At 36.3% G+C, this 17,369-nt stretch overlaps 1 protein-coding gene across 1 annotated transcript in view; it reads left to right on the forward strand.

Moving 5' to 3' along the window:
- The window catches only part of ramp1 (receptor activity modifying protein 1), a 55,067-nt gene that overhangs the window by 22,163 nt on the left and 15,535 nt on the right, over nt 1-17,369 (forward strand). Inside the window, exon 2 of the mRNA XM_032566880.1 lies at nt 11,460-11,595. Within this exon, the coding sequence (XP_032422771.1) occupies nt 11,460-11,595 (136 nt within the window). The remainder of the gene's footprint in view (nt 1-11,459; nt 11,596-17,369) is intronic.

Below are 17,369 nucleotides of genomic sequence, written 5' to 3' on the forward strand. Positions count from 1 at the left end.
TGCCCAGATGCTGGAAAGATTAGTTGCTTTTTCAGATATTTTAGCTTCATGGTGTCACACAGCATCTACTGTATGTAAGTGATTTTGTGAAACTCAACCAAAATATGAGGTTATTCACAGTTAACTCTTGTGTATAATTATGTTTTCAAACAGGCCTTAGGTAGTTTACATGTTGTTTTTTTTCCTTTTAATAAATAAAAACCTATTTTGAAAACTGCTTTGGTTTTTAATCAGTTGATCTGAGATGATCTGAAACATTTATGTGTGATAAAAAGCAACAGAGGAAATCCTTAATGGTGCAAATCTGTTTTGAAAGCAAGTTCAAAGCATACTAATACTGATTATTGCAATGACGTTATAGTCACAATATGTTGTGCAGCCCTGGTACAAATACAGTTGCTACATCAGCATTACGTCTTCTGCAACCTGCTGTTACATTAGTCACGAGAAGGTCAGCATATTGTGACATTTGCTTTTTGAGAGTAACAGTAACAGATGGGCCAGTAGAAACTCTGTAGCAATTAGAGGGGCTGCATGTGTGGAGACCTTAAGGAAGCAGCTGGGACTCAGTTTGCAAGGGAGGAGGAGGATCAAAAACAATGTTCTGAGCCTTTAAAATGAGCCTCACTTCATATACGTGTTTCACATTTTGAGCATCTCAATTAGCATGTGTTAAAAGTTGGAAGTGTGCATGGCGGTGGTGCCAGACTGCAGACATTGCAGATGTGCACGACTCGTTTTCATGTCTTTCTGAAGCCATTCTGTTTAATTTTGTGAATACTTTTAGGGATGTTTGATTCTGCATGAAGTCGTCCAGAGTTTCCAGTTGGCTGACTGGGACAGATAGCAAAGGTGGGAGGAGGGTGCATTAACTCTGATGTTGGTGTAATGAATAGACCTGCCTCATTTTTATCCAGAGAAATTATATGATTGGATGATAAAAGTATAATTTAATATGAATCCATAATTCTCTTGGTTTGTTTTTTTATTTAATCTAAAAAAAAACAGTAATCAGCAGTAGATAAAAGAGAACTGACAGGTAAAATTACTAACATCAGTGTATGCCAATAAACAGCTCTATTAGTGGTTGGCATTTTAAATGTTCACAAATCTGAAGCCACTCAAGCAAATCAAATTTTTCTGACATTTCATCACTGATTTTACTGCCTTGTCATTTACAACAAAAATGTGAATTACAGTAATTTACCATAAAAATCGGTGACTGATCACAGTATTTAGTTTGTTTGTGTGTGTTGTTATCCTTTATTGTTCTGAACTCATAATTGTACTTCATAATGTTGCTATATAAATTAAATTATTATGTGAGATTCAAACATTTTGTCTGACCCTTTATGCCCAAATACTTAGCCCAAAACAAAACAAGACCTTGAGGGTGTGATTTGAACGCGAGCAGGATTGTCTTTCTTGAAAAACAAATGATATGTACGACTTGTGAAGCCTTCCACTGTAACAAACTAACTCTATGAGCTTATTCTGTGAGAATGGGGGTCAAAGTTGTGTCTAGTGAGCAATTTGTGCTAGCTCATGAACTATATGAAGACTTCTGGTCTTGTTATCACCTTCCTGTTTCAGCTGGGGGGATGAAGCAGAGTTAGCGGCAGATCTAAAACTAAATTGCAAAACAAGATGTAATTTTTATTATTTTAAGCAGGAAACCAATGCTGCTAAATTAGTCCATTAATTATTGCGGTTATTAATTATTGAGAAACAGTTACATGGAACATCAAGGTTGACGTCTAATTATAAAATAGACACCAGTGAACAAGTAAAAAAAATAATAGTAGCATTTTATTACAAAAAACTATAAAACAAAGTTGTTCTCCAAAGAATAAAACTCTGTGTAGTTCATTTAAATTGCGGATATGTTTTGTTAACATGAAAGTCGTAAGTTTATATTGTAGCACAGTTTGGATGTTGCTCTTCTTTTTTGCCTGATTTAATATTCTGTGATCTGCAGATATGTAAATCAGCCTTACTTGCTGCTTTGAGTCCATGCAAGTCTGTAGTCTGTCGTTGGTGCAGTGCAGTGCCAAGCTGCAGAGTAAAGTATCTCTGATCAGATAGAAAAACACAATGACAAGCAATGTAGCCATTTAAAAAATGCTCATCTTTTATTTATGACTGACTATTTGGATTAAATCCTATATTTTTTTTGTACCTTGCTCACCTTTATATCCAGATAACCAAAACCTTTAGTCTCCCTTAGAAAACATGGTCAGACATTTTTTTCATGCATTTGTCCAAAATATATCCTTAATTTGCTAAAAAAAAAAAAAATAGTATTAGGTACTGGCAAATTTTTGACGAATTAAAGAGCAGAAAAACAAAATAAGTACCGGTACACAATTTTAGAAGAACTTGCCATGAGTGATGAAGACGCAAATTCTTGCTGACTTTGAAAGGAACAGTACATTCTGCTGATTTCTCTGCATTAGGTGTTACAAGGACAACCAGTAACTGAAATAACCAGTTGAGAGTATAAACAGATAAAGAAGTTGATGACATTCCTTCGAAAGAGAAGATGAAAGGATAATAAAAACAGAATCAAATATTGGCAAAGTCTGTACTCAAGCTGCAGCCTCTTAAATTGATAAGATCATCTTGTAGTTCACATTTTCTATGTTCCAGGTTGAGAAATATGTGAAAAAAGCTGCATGAGACAGACAGCAAGCACATTGCACCTGAAAGCGCAGCCAAAAGTTGGGAAAATGATGTATGCAACATCAAACCTGGACCTCACACAATAACCACCCAAGAGAAAAATCGCAATGGAAAAACTCTCCAGCTTGATAGTAAGTTTTTAAATTGGAGATTAAGATGGATGTTTTGCTTCCAGTAAGGAGGAAAAATTGAAGACAATTGTAATTTCTGAACAGCCGATTGGAGACACTGAGTAAAATGTGATCCCTACTTGTTAGAACGGCTCGTTGGGTCTGAAAAGTTACTTTCACAGTTACTGAAAGCAAGGATTTAATTACGTTTTTTATGATTTCAAGATTCCTAGGTTCTCTGATATTCGACCTTTTAAAAGGGTGGTCAACCACATGATTTTTAACCATCATTGCTGAAAGTGCAGAAAATTATAATATAAATACTTTTTGGGAATCTGATCTTATCAGCTCTGATTTCCCTCTGTGCTAACTCAAAACTTTTCCTGTCTCTGCTAATCCAGCAAGTGGTTAACCACATTTGTTTACCCTTGCCTAAAAATGTTTCCTTAAGAAAAAAAAATAACAGCGATGAAAAGTTAAATCAATTGTTGTGTTCAGACGTCCAAACTTTTCTGAGCAGAAACATCAAACAGATGAAGTTTTTGTGCAGGAAGAAGTAAAATGTGTGGGTTTTTTAAAATATGCATAAAATCTGTGTAAGTTCAGAGAATCTAAATTGAGCTGTCAGAGAGGTGGGAAGAGAAGCACATGGCGTTTTCCCTCTTCTCCACTGCTTCTCCATGAACTGAGATGATTCATGACTGTAATGTGGTGAAAAGTCTAAGGAGTGGGTGTTTAGATGGCTGATGAGGTGAGAGGGTTGCAATGGTCAGAAATTATTTTGTTCAAAGGCAAAAGATGAAGGTTTCCTGCGCAACATTGGTGTGGAAATGACACTGAAGAAAGAGAAAGTGGCAGAGGGATGCTGCTGCTTCATTTGTGAGCAGATCTGGCATCTAATTAGTTTTTGAAAGAAAACAGCTGCACTGCTCCATTGCCTATATTTTTCATTTTGACACAGCGAGAATTCACACTGTGCTGCTTCATCCATAACTCAACAGTCTGCAGGAGGCTAATCTTTTCGCAAAGTGTGAAACAGACAGAAACTAAGCTGCTGTCACTTGCCCTTAGATACAAATTTGTAACAGCAAATTTAGATTCACACATTTGTCAGTTCTGCCTGTTATGAGCTCCTTTAAGAATGAGTTGACTTAGGGCCTCTGGTCTCTTTAAATCAAAATAAATTGCTGATGGGCACTCCTCCTGGTTGCTAGGGGATGGGCAGGGCTCAGCTACGGTCGCTAGGTAACGGGGCAGTGCCCACCAATTGTGACTATTTTAATGATTCATGACTATTGCTGCTGTATAGCCCAGGACACTCTTGTAAAATAAAATTTTAGTCTCAATGGTTAAATAAAAGTTAGAAACAAGCAAACAAACAATTTAGAGGCTTCTCAAATGGGTCCTTTTCCAGACACTAATACTAACATACTGCCAGAAAACAGGTTGGTGTGTCCATTTATATTTGTTGTCAAGATCTCACCACATAGTTTATTCCTTTTTGCTCAGTTTTGTATATATTTCTTGTCTTCTTCCCTTTGTGCATTTTTGTTAAATCTCTTATGTTACTGTGATTTTCTGTATTTCTAATTTGTAGATCTGAGTTGTGTGATATGTGTTTATTTATCTCCTTCCCTCGGTTCCCCTGTTCAGTGCTATTCCACATGTTATCTACTTATCTCCTAAGTTGCTCACCTGTTTCTTACGTCATTCTCCTCTCCTGCCTCAGTATTCAAGCTCCTCGTTTTCATTGTTTATAAGTGGAACCTTCTCTTGCGCTCATCCGGTTTCCATTTCCTGCTCTCATGTTTACCTGTAAGTTCTCTGCTCATTTCCTCCACTATCAGTTTCTGTTTTTGGGTCCTCTTTCAAACCTCACATCACAACAAATCCTGCTTCTTAGAAGAGGAAAATAAAGGAATTAAGACTCATTAATCTTTCTTCACTCCTGTGTAAGCCTGAAGCTGAAACATTTGCCGTGGTCAATCCTGAAAGCTCCACTGGCGACAATAAATGCAATAACATGCACATGGAATAGGATGTTATTACATTATCATGATGAAACTCTTGTCTGGCTTGGGAAAGTTAAGCTCTACAAGTGTAAGGCAGGTAAACAGCTTCAAGTCCTCAATATTTATCATCTGATTCTCATGTAATGTGCTGTATTGTACACAACTGCAAAAAGGTGATAACTTCTCACATATTGTAGTGAAGGCCCTGTCAGATAAGATGTGCAGACTTGTTATTTGACCTTTATATGGACAATATTTACTACAATACTGTCCATGAGTAGAAGAGAGAACATGCAGATGAAGCACTGACTTGCTTTTTATGTCACAAAACTCATGAAACTGTCCTTTTAAAAAAAAAAAAAGAAATAACAAAAGAAGTAAAACATCCTATACCACAAATGAATATGATGTAAATTGCCTTCTTTTAGAACCATGTCTGATCTGATTTGTATCTGGTCATTTGTGAGTGATATGTGAAAATAAACCTGAATTCTGCTATAATATTTATTCCCCCGAGAGTCACTGTGGAACATTATCATTTTCTGCGCTCAGAAATGATTCAGCAGAAAATACAGGGAAGAAAATCCCTGTTACAGAAGATGTAGAATAAGAAAATGATTTAAACATTGAAAAACATTGTGGTTTCAACTCCAAATTTCAGAAAATTTCTCCTGCCTGGTTTTTTATTTATTACTGTTGTGCTTTTCATTACTCTCAAATGTCCCAGATTTCTTAATCCAGTTTATCTTGCTCTGTTCATCAATGTCAAATGAAAACATTTCCTGGTTTTCCACATAAAGTGCTATGTCTTGTGGAGACGTCTTCCCTTCCCCTCACCCATTCCTTTCAGAGTCCCTCCATTCCGTTAAGTGATCATTAGACATTGGCTCAAACACACAATTTAAGATTTATTAAGAACTTTCTATCTCTATAAAAGGGCAGCTCAGATTTGCTGAAATACCCAAACTGGGTTTGCACTAGACATGTGACCTTTAGTTTTTGAGGCTGAAATGGTCGAAAGCAAAAGACAGAATTGCTCTAAAGTCAAAAGGACAGAAAGTGAACAACAGATCTAAGGCTACTTACATATTAAATTCGGACAAAGCTTAGTGTATTTGATGATCAGAGAGATATTTTTAGATAATAAACACCTTATTTTTAAATACACACCTTATGTAAAATTAGTAGAGAGAGCAGATTAAACTGGTCCTACTGAAACTTCTAAATATATAAATCAATTTCTCAATTTTTATTTTCTTCTATTTATTACTAAAATTTAAACTGTGCCTACCTGCAGCCTTCCCATCTTCAGTAACAATCAAGAAAAATGTAAAAAATAAAATAAAATAAAAAATAAAAATTGACTTAGGCTTGAAAGGTTACTTTATTTTTAGTTTCAAGTCAAAACTAATCAATAGCTGGAGGGAAAAAAATAAGGAAAATCTCAGTGAATCATACCCTTCACTTCAGGTTCATCATGCCCTGCTTCACTATGAGTATCCGGAGGACAAAATTGATTTGAACACCTGAGTCACAGGGTGGGAAATGAAGTGATAAAAACCGAGATACGTTGCTGTAAAGATGAAAAATGTTGATGGAAGCAATGCCGGCAGGTGTTTTTCCTTTTAGGAGATATCTGGTTTTGAACACCTCCTTAATGGTTTGTTTTCTACCATCAATAAAAACAACTGATGGGAGCGTCTACCGACACTATTACCAACTATTACCAACACAAACAACAAAACATAGTATTTCCACTACTCCATTAGCATCCATCCATCCATGGGGGAAGGCTGTTGCCTGTCTCCAGGCATCAATGGACAAAAGGCAGGGCACAAGCAAACAGGTAGCCAATCTATCACAGGGCAGCATAGAGATAAACGGACAAACAACCATGCAGACAGGCAGACACACATCAAAAACAATTTAGAGTTTTATTTTTTAACTGTGGGAGAAAACCGTGCTAGCTACTAAGAATCTACTTGTGCACATGCAAACTTTGTGCAAAAAGCCCCCAGGACCTTTATGCTGCCATTAACAGAACATCTACTACTGTAGTTCCACTGGTGAGTAATTTCACTTATAAGACATTTTTTTCTGTATTACAAGTGAAATAATCTGCCAATGGAAGTAGTACTTTTTTATGAATATAAAGGAATTTTTGACTTAAAGCAATCACCTACAGTATATCTCACTGAAATGTTACTTATAACTTGGTTTTGTCTCATTTCAAGTGAACTAAGATATTGCACTAGAAACTAAACCAAAATGTATTTGGTATAACTTTTTAGATTAATCACATGTTAACGTTGATAGGGATAGTAGGCAATACATTTTACAAAACACTATGTTTGTTGTTTACATATAGCCAATTGCTGAATATATAAATACTGATCTACCTACTGCTGCATGGTGGAGCAGTTGATTGCTTTGCAAGAAGAAGGTCCTCGGTTTGAATCCTAGCCTGGGGTTTTCTGCACTGAGCCAATATGGAGTCCAAATTAAATGAAACTGAGAGCAGAAAGGAAAATATGTCCAATCACCCTGTGTCACCCATGATTTACTTTTTCCACAGTAGCTAAACAATTTATCTGTCAGGCAAAAACTGTTGGCTGCTTGTGAATACAATGAGATAATCCTCCACTGTTCTGTTCTAACAATAACTTATATCTCCATTGTATACCCAAACTGTTGGCATGATTATGCAGTTTCTTGCATCCTCCAGGCTTTCTTGCTCATCAGCATGTATTCTATTGAGCCTTTATTATCAGGCTTCAATTAGCCCACTCAAGTGGAATGGATGTTTAATGCACAGTAAGCCTCAGGGCCCAATATACACTAGAAGATTTCCTTGTACAAATACTTTTACAGTGAGGGAATTGGCTGAAAAATGTTTTTCTGTCACTTATGTGAACAATGTGCTTTAAAACTATTTTTTATAGATTGAGAAAATCAGGACAAATGCATATTTGGGTATTAATAAAAATAGACAGATAGCAACTATGTCAGATTTAACAAAAATAAAAACAATGCTGGGATTGTTGGCAGGGTCTCCAAATCACCCTTAGTATGGTTTGGTTTGTTAAACTGATGAAAACGATTCTATAATATAAACTTCCAGAATCGGACAAGGATAATTATAATGGAAAATTACATCACTAGAAAAATACTACCTACCATTTGTCCAAACCCTGATTGATTTGAGTTTAAAGGAGCACATTAACTGTATTTATTTTGGAAAGGTCTGACAACCAATTTTCCCTTCATGAGGACATTCATAATAAGTAAAGGGAGTATTTTACTCTTTATGTGGTGAAGTCAGAACATGTGGGAGGTAGCAGCTTGCATTCCAGCAGACTTTATTTTTCCTTAAGTTGAACAAACTGCTCAGTTCTACAGTTCAGTTTTCTCTTTTAGTTGGAAGATCTCAGATTCCTCAGGAATGACAAACATAATCTCTCTTCTCCTCTTTATCTCTGTTCACTCAAAATCACTCTTTCTCCATCCCTGACTAGATTTTTGCAGGGATGGAGAAAAGACTTCCCAGCTTCCTTTAACACCAACCACTTTACATAAATGTAAACAAGTTTTGTTTAATATTCATGACCTTCTTTTTCATCTTCCATCCTCCCTCCTCTCTAACATACAGCTCCAACAGGGAATATTTAACATTTTTTGATCTATGTTCATAAGTGGAGTCAAAACTTTTAAATTTAACATGTTTAAACATAACTAAGAGTTGACCGGTGGAACTTTTTTAACCCAACAGTCCAACAATTCCCTACTGGTGAACCCCTGGAAAGTATTATTTGCCATTGACTTATTCCTAACTCGAAGTCTAACCTTTATTAAAGTACATTTTTGAGTGAAGTTGTCTGAAGCCGCCAAGTGCTCTCAGTCTGGTCTTCAGGAAGTGGACTGCAACATGGCTAGATTATCATCAGGTCACTGACTTGTCTAGTTCAGGATATTCAGAGAAGAAATTATGTGTGTATATCTCGTTGTTCCAAAACCTTTTTTATTTGGATGCCTGTGCAAAGCGCCACCTGGCCTTTATGATTGCATGGTTTGCCAGAGGTCTTCTTTTTACAGCAAACTGCTTGACTCTGGCCATGCAGACTGTTTTTCTGACATATAAGGATGTGTATATGCCTGAGAGACTTCTCGATTTGATATGCTTTTATAAAGACGTGTTTCGCTATAAATAGTTTTCTCTGTTCAGAGGTTTTGTACAAATTTTCATTTCACAGGAAGTACAGTTTAGAGTAAAACAAAAAAGCTAAAATTACAATCCCTGCATGAGACAGTTAATGTCCATTTGTTAAGTTTTAATTCACTAGAAATGAGCTACATACAGTTTGTCAATTAGGTAACTATAAGAGCATCACAGTACTTGCAGTTTAGACTCTTCCATCTAAATTATTTCTTTGTTCTGGATTCATACACTAAATATCAATGTGTCCAAATCTGTGATTAGTCATCTCTCATTTGTATGTTTTCTGTTTTTGTTGTCAGACAGTTAAAAAGCTCAAGATGTGACAGAAGAAAAACATTTTCAGTTGTGTTCAAAATCCTGCAAAATTTCCTTTTTGAAATTTTAAAAGTTGCAGAAGGTGTACAAGTTTTTCTTACTATTCTAGAATACTATTGTAATCTGTGTTGTGAATGTATACATGAATGTACAGGCACAACGCAACCAAATTAGAAATTAGCAAACACCTGGTGGAACTGCATCTGCTTCTCAGTCCAATGCTCCTAAAAACCTTGCAAACAGCATAAAGTATAAAATCTGTTGTTTCTTTTGTCATGTTTGACATGTACAGCACTTTTATGACAACTGAAGATAATAGTTACTTTATTGTGCTATAAAATGGTAGTATGTGCCTAGAAATTACATAATACTGTCCCTTTAAAATCTTGAAATGTTTTTCCTCTCTGATATATTATGCACTCGCATCCCTGGTTGATAAAAATATGTCTATGGTGTACATTCTTGCTTTTACTTTTGTTTTGTTTTTGCATGTTTATGTTCATAATTTTGATCAGGGCTTACTGTTTTTAAATGTAATACATAAATAAAGTTTATATGATAGGGATCATATTGTAAAACTTTCCCAAAGCAAAACCAAGAAATTAGTACCTCACAATTATATGTGCTATGAAATGAGGCTGAATGGGGAAAAAAGGTCTAATGAAGCCTAAATTGGTGTTTTGTTAATATTGTCTACAAAGAAATGTAGGTGAAGCAAGTGAAATATGAAGGAGTTTTGTTTGTAAGGAGAATAGTCTGACCTTAAGATAACATTAATGTTATCTTTGTAAAAAGCCATTTTTGCAAAGTGGTGGGGGATAAAATGACTGATAACCTTTAAAACCAGTTGGAATTATTGTGTTTTCTTTGAACATCTCTGAGGTCAGCACACAGCTTTCAGAGTATCAGCTGCATTCAGGTTTCTTAGATAGAGGACTTAGGAGATTCAGACATTAGCTTAGTACAGAACAGAGAGTTATCATTAACCTCTAATGAGGAGAATGAGCAAAGTGAAGGTAGAGCAGAGGCAGGGGAGTGGAGAAGTGGGTGGAAAACAGCTTTCAGAGGTTGTTCTGGAATGAACTCACGGTTGGTAGGATGGAAAACATTACTGGGAGGGAAAAAGTGCATGAAATAGTGGGAAGAAAACAACCAGGCTGCAGGTTATTTGTTTGTGAAGTTCAAAGTCATTAAAGGTCAAATCAGTAGATGAGGGACAAGAAATAGACAGAATAATGACAATATTATTCTAAAAAAAATCGAATACAAAATTTCTACAAAACAACTCTCAATTTTTCTGGTGGCAAGAGAATCTGGTGGAATGTAGCAGCGGAGTAAGTTACCAGTTATCAATTATTATCAAATAAAAACACAGATTTTTTATGTCCAGATATAAAAGAGAGATGAAAGACTGTATAGCTGATGGAGAAAAGTGCAGATTTACATAACAAACAGCAGAGAGCACAATTAGATTACCACGAACAGACCTGAGAATAAGGAAATGTTTAAAGATATTTCTTTAATAAATACTGAACATGTGTATGATATTATATGTTTTTGTTCATTTCACCAAATCATTTCAATTGTGTCTTTATACATAAAGCGCTAGAAGTGATGAGGGTGTACTTCATTTATACACACCCATTAAATAAATTAGAATATTACTGAAAAGTCAATTTATTTCAGGTTTTTTTTCACTAAGTGAAACACAATATAATGATTTTCTGCTTAAAGTTAATAAAAATTTAAATATTACATCATACCAATAGAAAAATTAATACAGACGCGTAGCCTTAATGAAAAGTATGTTTAATACCTGCATGAAAGTTATACATTTTCAAAAGGTAATAATAATAATAATAATAATAATACCTTTAATAATAATAATGGGCCTCAACTGAAAGTATATTCTAATTTACTGAATATGTTACAACCGTGGTGACTTGAACATCATTGCTATGATTAAAACTCATGTGCTACATTATTTTAAACATATATTTTTGAATCCAGCTTTCTGTATCATGCTGGGATATAATTACATCCATAACAAGTTTTAACTCCTATCTCCCTTTTTTCTTTGTTCTCTTCATTTTCTCTTTTTTCCCCTCACTGTGCTCTTACCAGTGGCTCAGTGTTCCCCGGCGCTGGGATGTGGAGCCCACTACGAGTACGTGATCGAGGAGTTCTGCCTGACCAAATTCAGGCTAGACATGCAGGAACTGGACCAGAGTCAGTGGTGTAGCTGGGAGGACACAGTCAAGTGAGTAATCAAGCACAAACATGCACAGAGGAGAGAAATGAAAACAGACTTACTCTTGCAGAACAACAGCATAATGAGCTTCAAGTCTGAGGTATACACCCAGCACTCGCTGATGTTGGGTTTTATTGCAATAAGGCGAATAAACACGTTTTTATTGCAGAAATAAACAGAGATGCATTGTTATATTGTATTATGAAAAAAAAAGAAAAAGCTGTGAACTTGTTTATATTTGATTGCCGCTCTTTATGATTGTCCAAGTTTTTGGTTGCATTCCAACAGTTGATTAAAAACTGAATGCTACAACAGAGAGCGAGTAAGTGGAGGGTGAGAAACAGAGAGGAAACACACACAGTCATCCAGAACAAAAGCTGCATGCCTTTGGCATAAACAAAGATCTTTGTGCATGCACAAATATTATCCTTGCACTCACAGTAAAAGATGCTTTAGGCTACATTTTTTCAAATTGTTCCAACAGATTATCATTTAAAATCAGTTAGTTTAATCAGTTGAATAAACACTAAAACATCTCTTACTCCAACAGTAAAACTGTCACAACATGATGTATTCATCAAACGTTCTCAAATCAAATGTGTGTTTTTACTCTGATGCCGCTCATCTGTCTGTGATCCTGGAGGGAGAATCCAATTTGGCGTCTCCAAAAAAAGTTGATCTTTGACTGAGATTTTTGTTTGAAAGAAGAACGGTTTGGGAAAACAAAACAATGATTATTCTAAAGAAGGAAAACCTCCTCTAAATAGAGTTTTAATTGACAATTCTTTTCAGTACAGATGTAGATTTTCTTTTTCGCTTTTTTGAGAGAAAAGTAAAGGATAACAAAACACTACAGTGAATGAAGGATTGAAAATGCGGAATATAGTCTGTCTAAGTTAAAAGGTCAACCATCAGGAATGTTAGCCCCTCTCACCCCTTCTTTATGGGCGAACCGCCTTCGGAGATCTCTAATTCACATCGAGTGACATTTGGAGTCTGTGTGAGCGTCTCCTGTGAGCGTCTGGCCAGTTTGCCTCGTCTCCCGGCTCCTCAGAGTGTCTCTACTGTCAAGAGGCGACCTGCTTCCTCAGCCCTCTTGTCAGTCTTCAACTGTCACTTCAGTCAGTTTATATTCAGCTCCCTCTTCATAAAACACTCAACTATGTCTCTTAAAGCCACTGCTGTAGACATTAGTCAGTGGTATTACAGTCCAACTTACTTTTATGAATCCTTCCAAGGTCTCATATACATATAACTCTGGGAAAAACGTGGAATCTCCACTGTTAGAAAGCATTCATTGATCTGAGTTAGTTAGTAAAAAGAAATAAAACATGACAAGTCTGTTACTTCAAAGCTGAACATTATGGTTTCTAAAATGTTCAAGAGTCAGAGTAAATCAGACTCATTACATTTTTCTGGAGTTGCGGCAATGGGCGATTCATTTTGCAGCTTTTTAAAATTCTTTTCTATTGATTTGTTAAATTTCAAAATCAGATTGATATAGTTTTCTTTGAGACAAAATTCATTAACATTCTGAAAACTGTCTTTAACAGAAAGAATTTTATTTCAATAGAAAAACTTATGTAGGACCATAAGGGTGTTTTCAGACCTCATAGTCCACTAGACTCGGTTCGATTGGGACCAAAGATGCAACATTTGTTACACTTTCAGCCGATGCAATTTGCTTTCATACTGCACCTTGTCAAACAAATCAAGCTCTTTGTTAGTTAATCAATCACAGGGTAACAACAAAGCATGGGCACACTGATTTAGAGAGACCAGTTAATCTAATGTTTTTAGACTGTTGGAGGAAGCAGGAGTACCTGGAAACCATGCAAGCTACAGGCAGAATGAACTCTGGTCAGAAATCAAACTCAATCAAATCTTCTGGCTGCTACACAACAGTGATACCAACTGAGCAGCCATTGACACTTTTTTCTGCAGTAAATAATGAATTAAATTAAAGTTTTCTTTTTTATTTGCGACGATTGTTTACTGGGACCGTCACCTTGCTGCTTTCCGTCACATTTGTTCCACTTCCATTATTCCCCTTCGCATCACGAAGACTGCTGCTTACTTTAATATTCTTTCCATTGTTTCTTAAAATTTTCCAGTTCCACTGATATATTAGTGACACATATGAGAGATCTGTTTTCCCCTAGTCTGCCAAGCAGCCATGGTACTGTTATCACACCGTGTGTAAAGGCTTTGTGTGTTTTCCTGTCAATATTTTGACGTGTCGCCTCAAAGCCCAGCACGAAATGAGAAAATGGCAGAGAAAAGCTCTGCAGAGGTCACAGCAGCATTACTCACAGCTCAATACTGCAGGGCCTCACTGCCATTCAGATTGTAAATTGGACGTTTTGAGACTGATGGAGTAGACAGGAACAATGAGACTGGTACAATCGATAAATTAAAGGTTCCGTCTGATGATAATCACCATGCTGCTATGCTTGGTTCTGCGATCTGTTGAGTTAAAGGAAGTTAACCACCATTCTTTCAAAGCTGCTAAACATTGAGGTTTGCCCAATATAAAGTACTTTATTTCATATTTGACATAGCTAACATTTTCTTCAGTTATTTTGCTGTGGATATCATCAAAGTGCTCATTTGAACCTTCAGCAAAATATGATTAAAAAGCATTTAACCTACTTTTCAATATCCTCGAGGCCTTCAAAGTCTTGAAAATATCCACTCAAGTCACAATTGTATGACCGCTTTATTGATTTAATAATGAATATGCAATATGCTTGCATCTCTCATATTGATAGGTATAAAATCATCCCGAACAAGCCCTCATTTGCTACCAACTCAGCTCAAAATTGTCAAAAAAGATAAGATTTCATAAGGAAACTTTCATTTGTGATATACAAAGATGCACAAAACAAAAATATAATCCATGTTTTTAAACAGCAGTGACATCAGGCCATCACGTTTCAACCAATTGATGAATCCCAAAGGAAATATTGTAGAAATTAGATATTTGTTATTTTACAACTATCTTCAACTCATGCTGACAACTTCATAAGACTTTTAAAACTTCTAAATGTTATCTATTCACGCTTATTTAAGGTCTGTATTGGAAAATAAGTTATTGACTCCAAGTAAAGTGTACACGTTCAGCTCTGTACAGTCAGCACTCATTTTGATGTCGATAACTTTGCTGCAGACAATTATTTATAGTCAAGGTCAAACATTAGCATATCTACATTCTAGTATCTGCTGACTGATATGTAAAGGATGGCTGTGCAGGTTTGTGATTTAATGCGGTGTTGAACCTTTGTAATATAACAGATGGCAGCCACTGTTTAATCAAAACAAAGTCTATTGTTACCCAGATGTAAATTTACTTCCTTAAATACTTTTTTGCTTTTGCTATATCTATTTTGGATAGAAACATGTTTTTATCTGTCTGTTGATGAATTTCTTCGAGCACAAACCAAAATATTCAGCAGGTGGAAATTATGACAACTCTGCTGCTGCAAACAGGAGACAGATGGAGAGACATAACCTTCATGCTGTGGCGAGGAACGTTTACATGTCGCCATTCGATTCAGCTTGATCATTTTCCAACATGTTGATGGCTCCTCTTTAGATTTAGATGCTGACTGGCATCTCGAGACCCCATAAACAAAAAGCTGCAAAATGAAAACTTAATAATGCATATGATTAGTTTTCCTCTTTCATAAAGTGCCACTATCACATCTCATTTCATATTTAGAGGTGCGTTCTGATTGATCAGCCGTGCCCCAGCTGCTGATCATGATCAGACACTCGTTTCAGGTTAGTCAACAAAACCAGTTTCATAACATAAATCAAGCGGAGGCGTGGAGTATGCATCATTTTTGTTACACAAGTTTGTTTTTTTGACTTCATTTTATTTCCTTCTGCTTATATCACTTCCATCCTGACTTTTTTTTACATTCAGCAGCTTGAGTTCTCACTGCTCTGCAGCCTATGTGAGGTCAAACCAGGAACTTCTCAATGCCACACAGGACGCCCACCATGGTGGAGGTCACTGCCTACGCAGAGATGATATTGAGATATTTAGTCTGCACCTGGGAAGTTGGTGAAATGTAAACTACACGGGAGTAAGAGGATTTTTCAAATTAAAGCAAACTCTGCACAGGCAACACAGGCGTACTATGTCCTAAATTAATCTATTTGTTTGCCTTTTAGTTACTACACACATCAGTGAACAGGTGGAACAATGCTCCCCACTAAGAATCAACTTGGTGAAACATGGTGGTGGCAGCATCATCCTGTGGGGAATGTTTGTTCTTCAGCCAGGAAAGGGAGTCTGGTTAGAGTTGCTACAAAGATGGATGGCACTAAAAAGGATCCTGGAAAAGAAAAATTATAACAATCAAAAGACTTGAGACTGAGGTTCACCTTTTAGTGATACAACAACCTTAAATATACAGTCATATTGAATAAATTGAAAAATGCACTCATTTCAGTTAACTATACTAACCAAATGACAGATTGATGTTTTCAAGTCTTCATTTCTGATGATTGTGATGATTTATTTGCTCATGGCCAGGGGGGCCAGATAGGGAGGAAAGTTAGGACAATACCAAGGACCCCTGACCAACAGGGGGCCCTCCAAATTTTTTTTTTCATAGAAATTAAATAAAATGGGGTCCTGTCAATTGCAAAATTAATCATATTGTGTTTTCTAAAATTGTTTTTCTAAGTAAAAATTAAATGTCACCACTGACAGACTAAAAAGCACACATCCATATTTGCACTGAACTCTCCCCTGGATCTGCATAAAATGGTTCGTTCCTGCTTAGCGCACTTGACGGTGACGGTGTTCAGCAGCAGATTTTGGCTGATATGAATTTTTTTGTCTGAAATGTCACTAAATATAGCAAGAAAGTCACTGAGTTGGCAACAGTGGGGTGAATATTGTTAAATGCAAACGTGCAGACCTGACCTGGTGGGCCGGTCTGTCAGGTCTGTCAGTCAAACCTCTCACTGTAGAGCAGAAGAGGACAGAGGCTGATTTTTAAACCTTTGCTGACGAAGATAAGATTAGGGGATAAGATGGGTTTCAAGTGTAAGTATCGGCCAATCACGATCCCCCAAAATTAAGGAAATCGACACCCAGAAATCAACTGGTCGATAAATCAGTTGGCCAATAAATGTATCCTATTATACATGTATATAATATAAACAGCACTGCCAGAGATGCAATAAGTTTATAGCAGGTCTGTGAATGATCTAATGATCGGACTGCTGATTGCAGCCAGTCCACATTGTTAGCAGAACTAGAGGGCCACGAAACCACATTTCACTTAGGGCCCCATGGAGGTTTGGGCCGGCCCTGATCTGTCTCATAACAAACTGGCACGACATGATGACAACTCCACAAATGTGGAGAAAAACATATTTTTTATTAAAGTTATATACTGCAGCTTGAATAAAATGCAACTGCATAGCATTTCTTGAGAAGTCTGGATTGTTTTATGCATATTTTGCACTTTGCCTGTGACTGTTGCTTGTGGGGAGAGACATTTCAGTAATAGAAGAAATGTAATCAACCTACTTCCATACTGTATGTGAACTGTTGTATGTATGTATGTAAAATTCATGAGCAGTAAATATTGTCCTAGTATCACTATTGGACCAAAGAAACAAGGCAGTTGCAAAATTGTGATGCTTTTCCTGGGTCAAATAGAGTCAAAAAATCGTTTGTCATGGGGCCCAAGATTCCTGGCGGCGCCCCTGCTCACAGTTAATGAAAATATGACATTTAAGATTATAGTATTACACTAGAT

Source organism: Xiphophorus hellerii, chromosome 7 (genome assembly GCF_003331165.1).
Source record: "Xiphophorus hellerii strain 12219 chromosome 7, Xiphophorus_hellerii-4.1, whole genome shotgun sequence".
Taxonomy (NCBI): domain Eukaryota; kingdom Metazoa; phylum Chordata; class Actinopteri; order Cyprinodontiformes; family Poeciliidae; genus Xiphophorus; species Xiphophorus hellerii.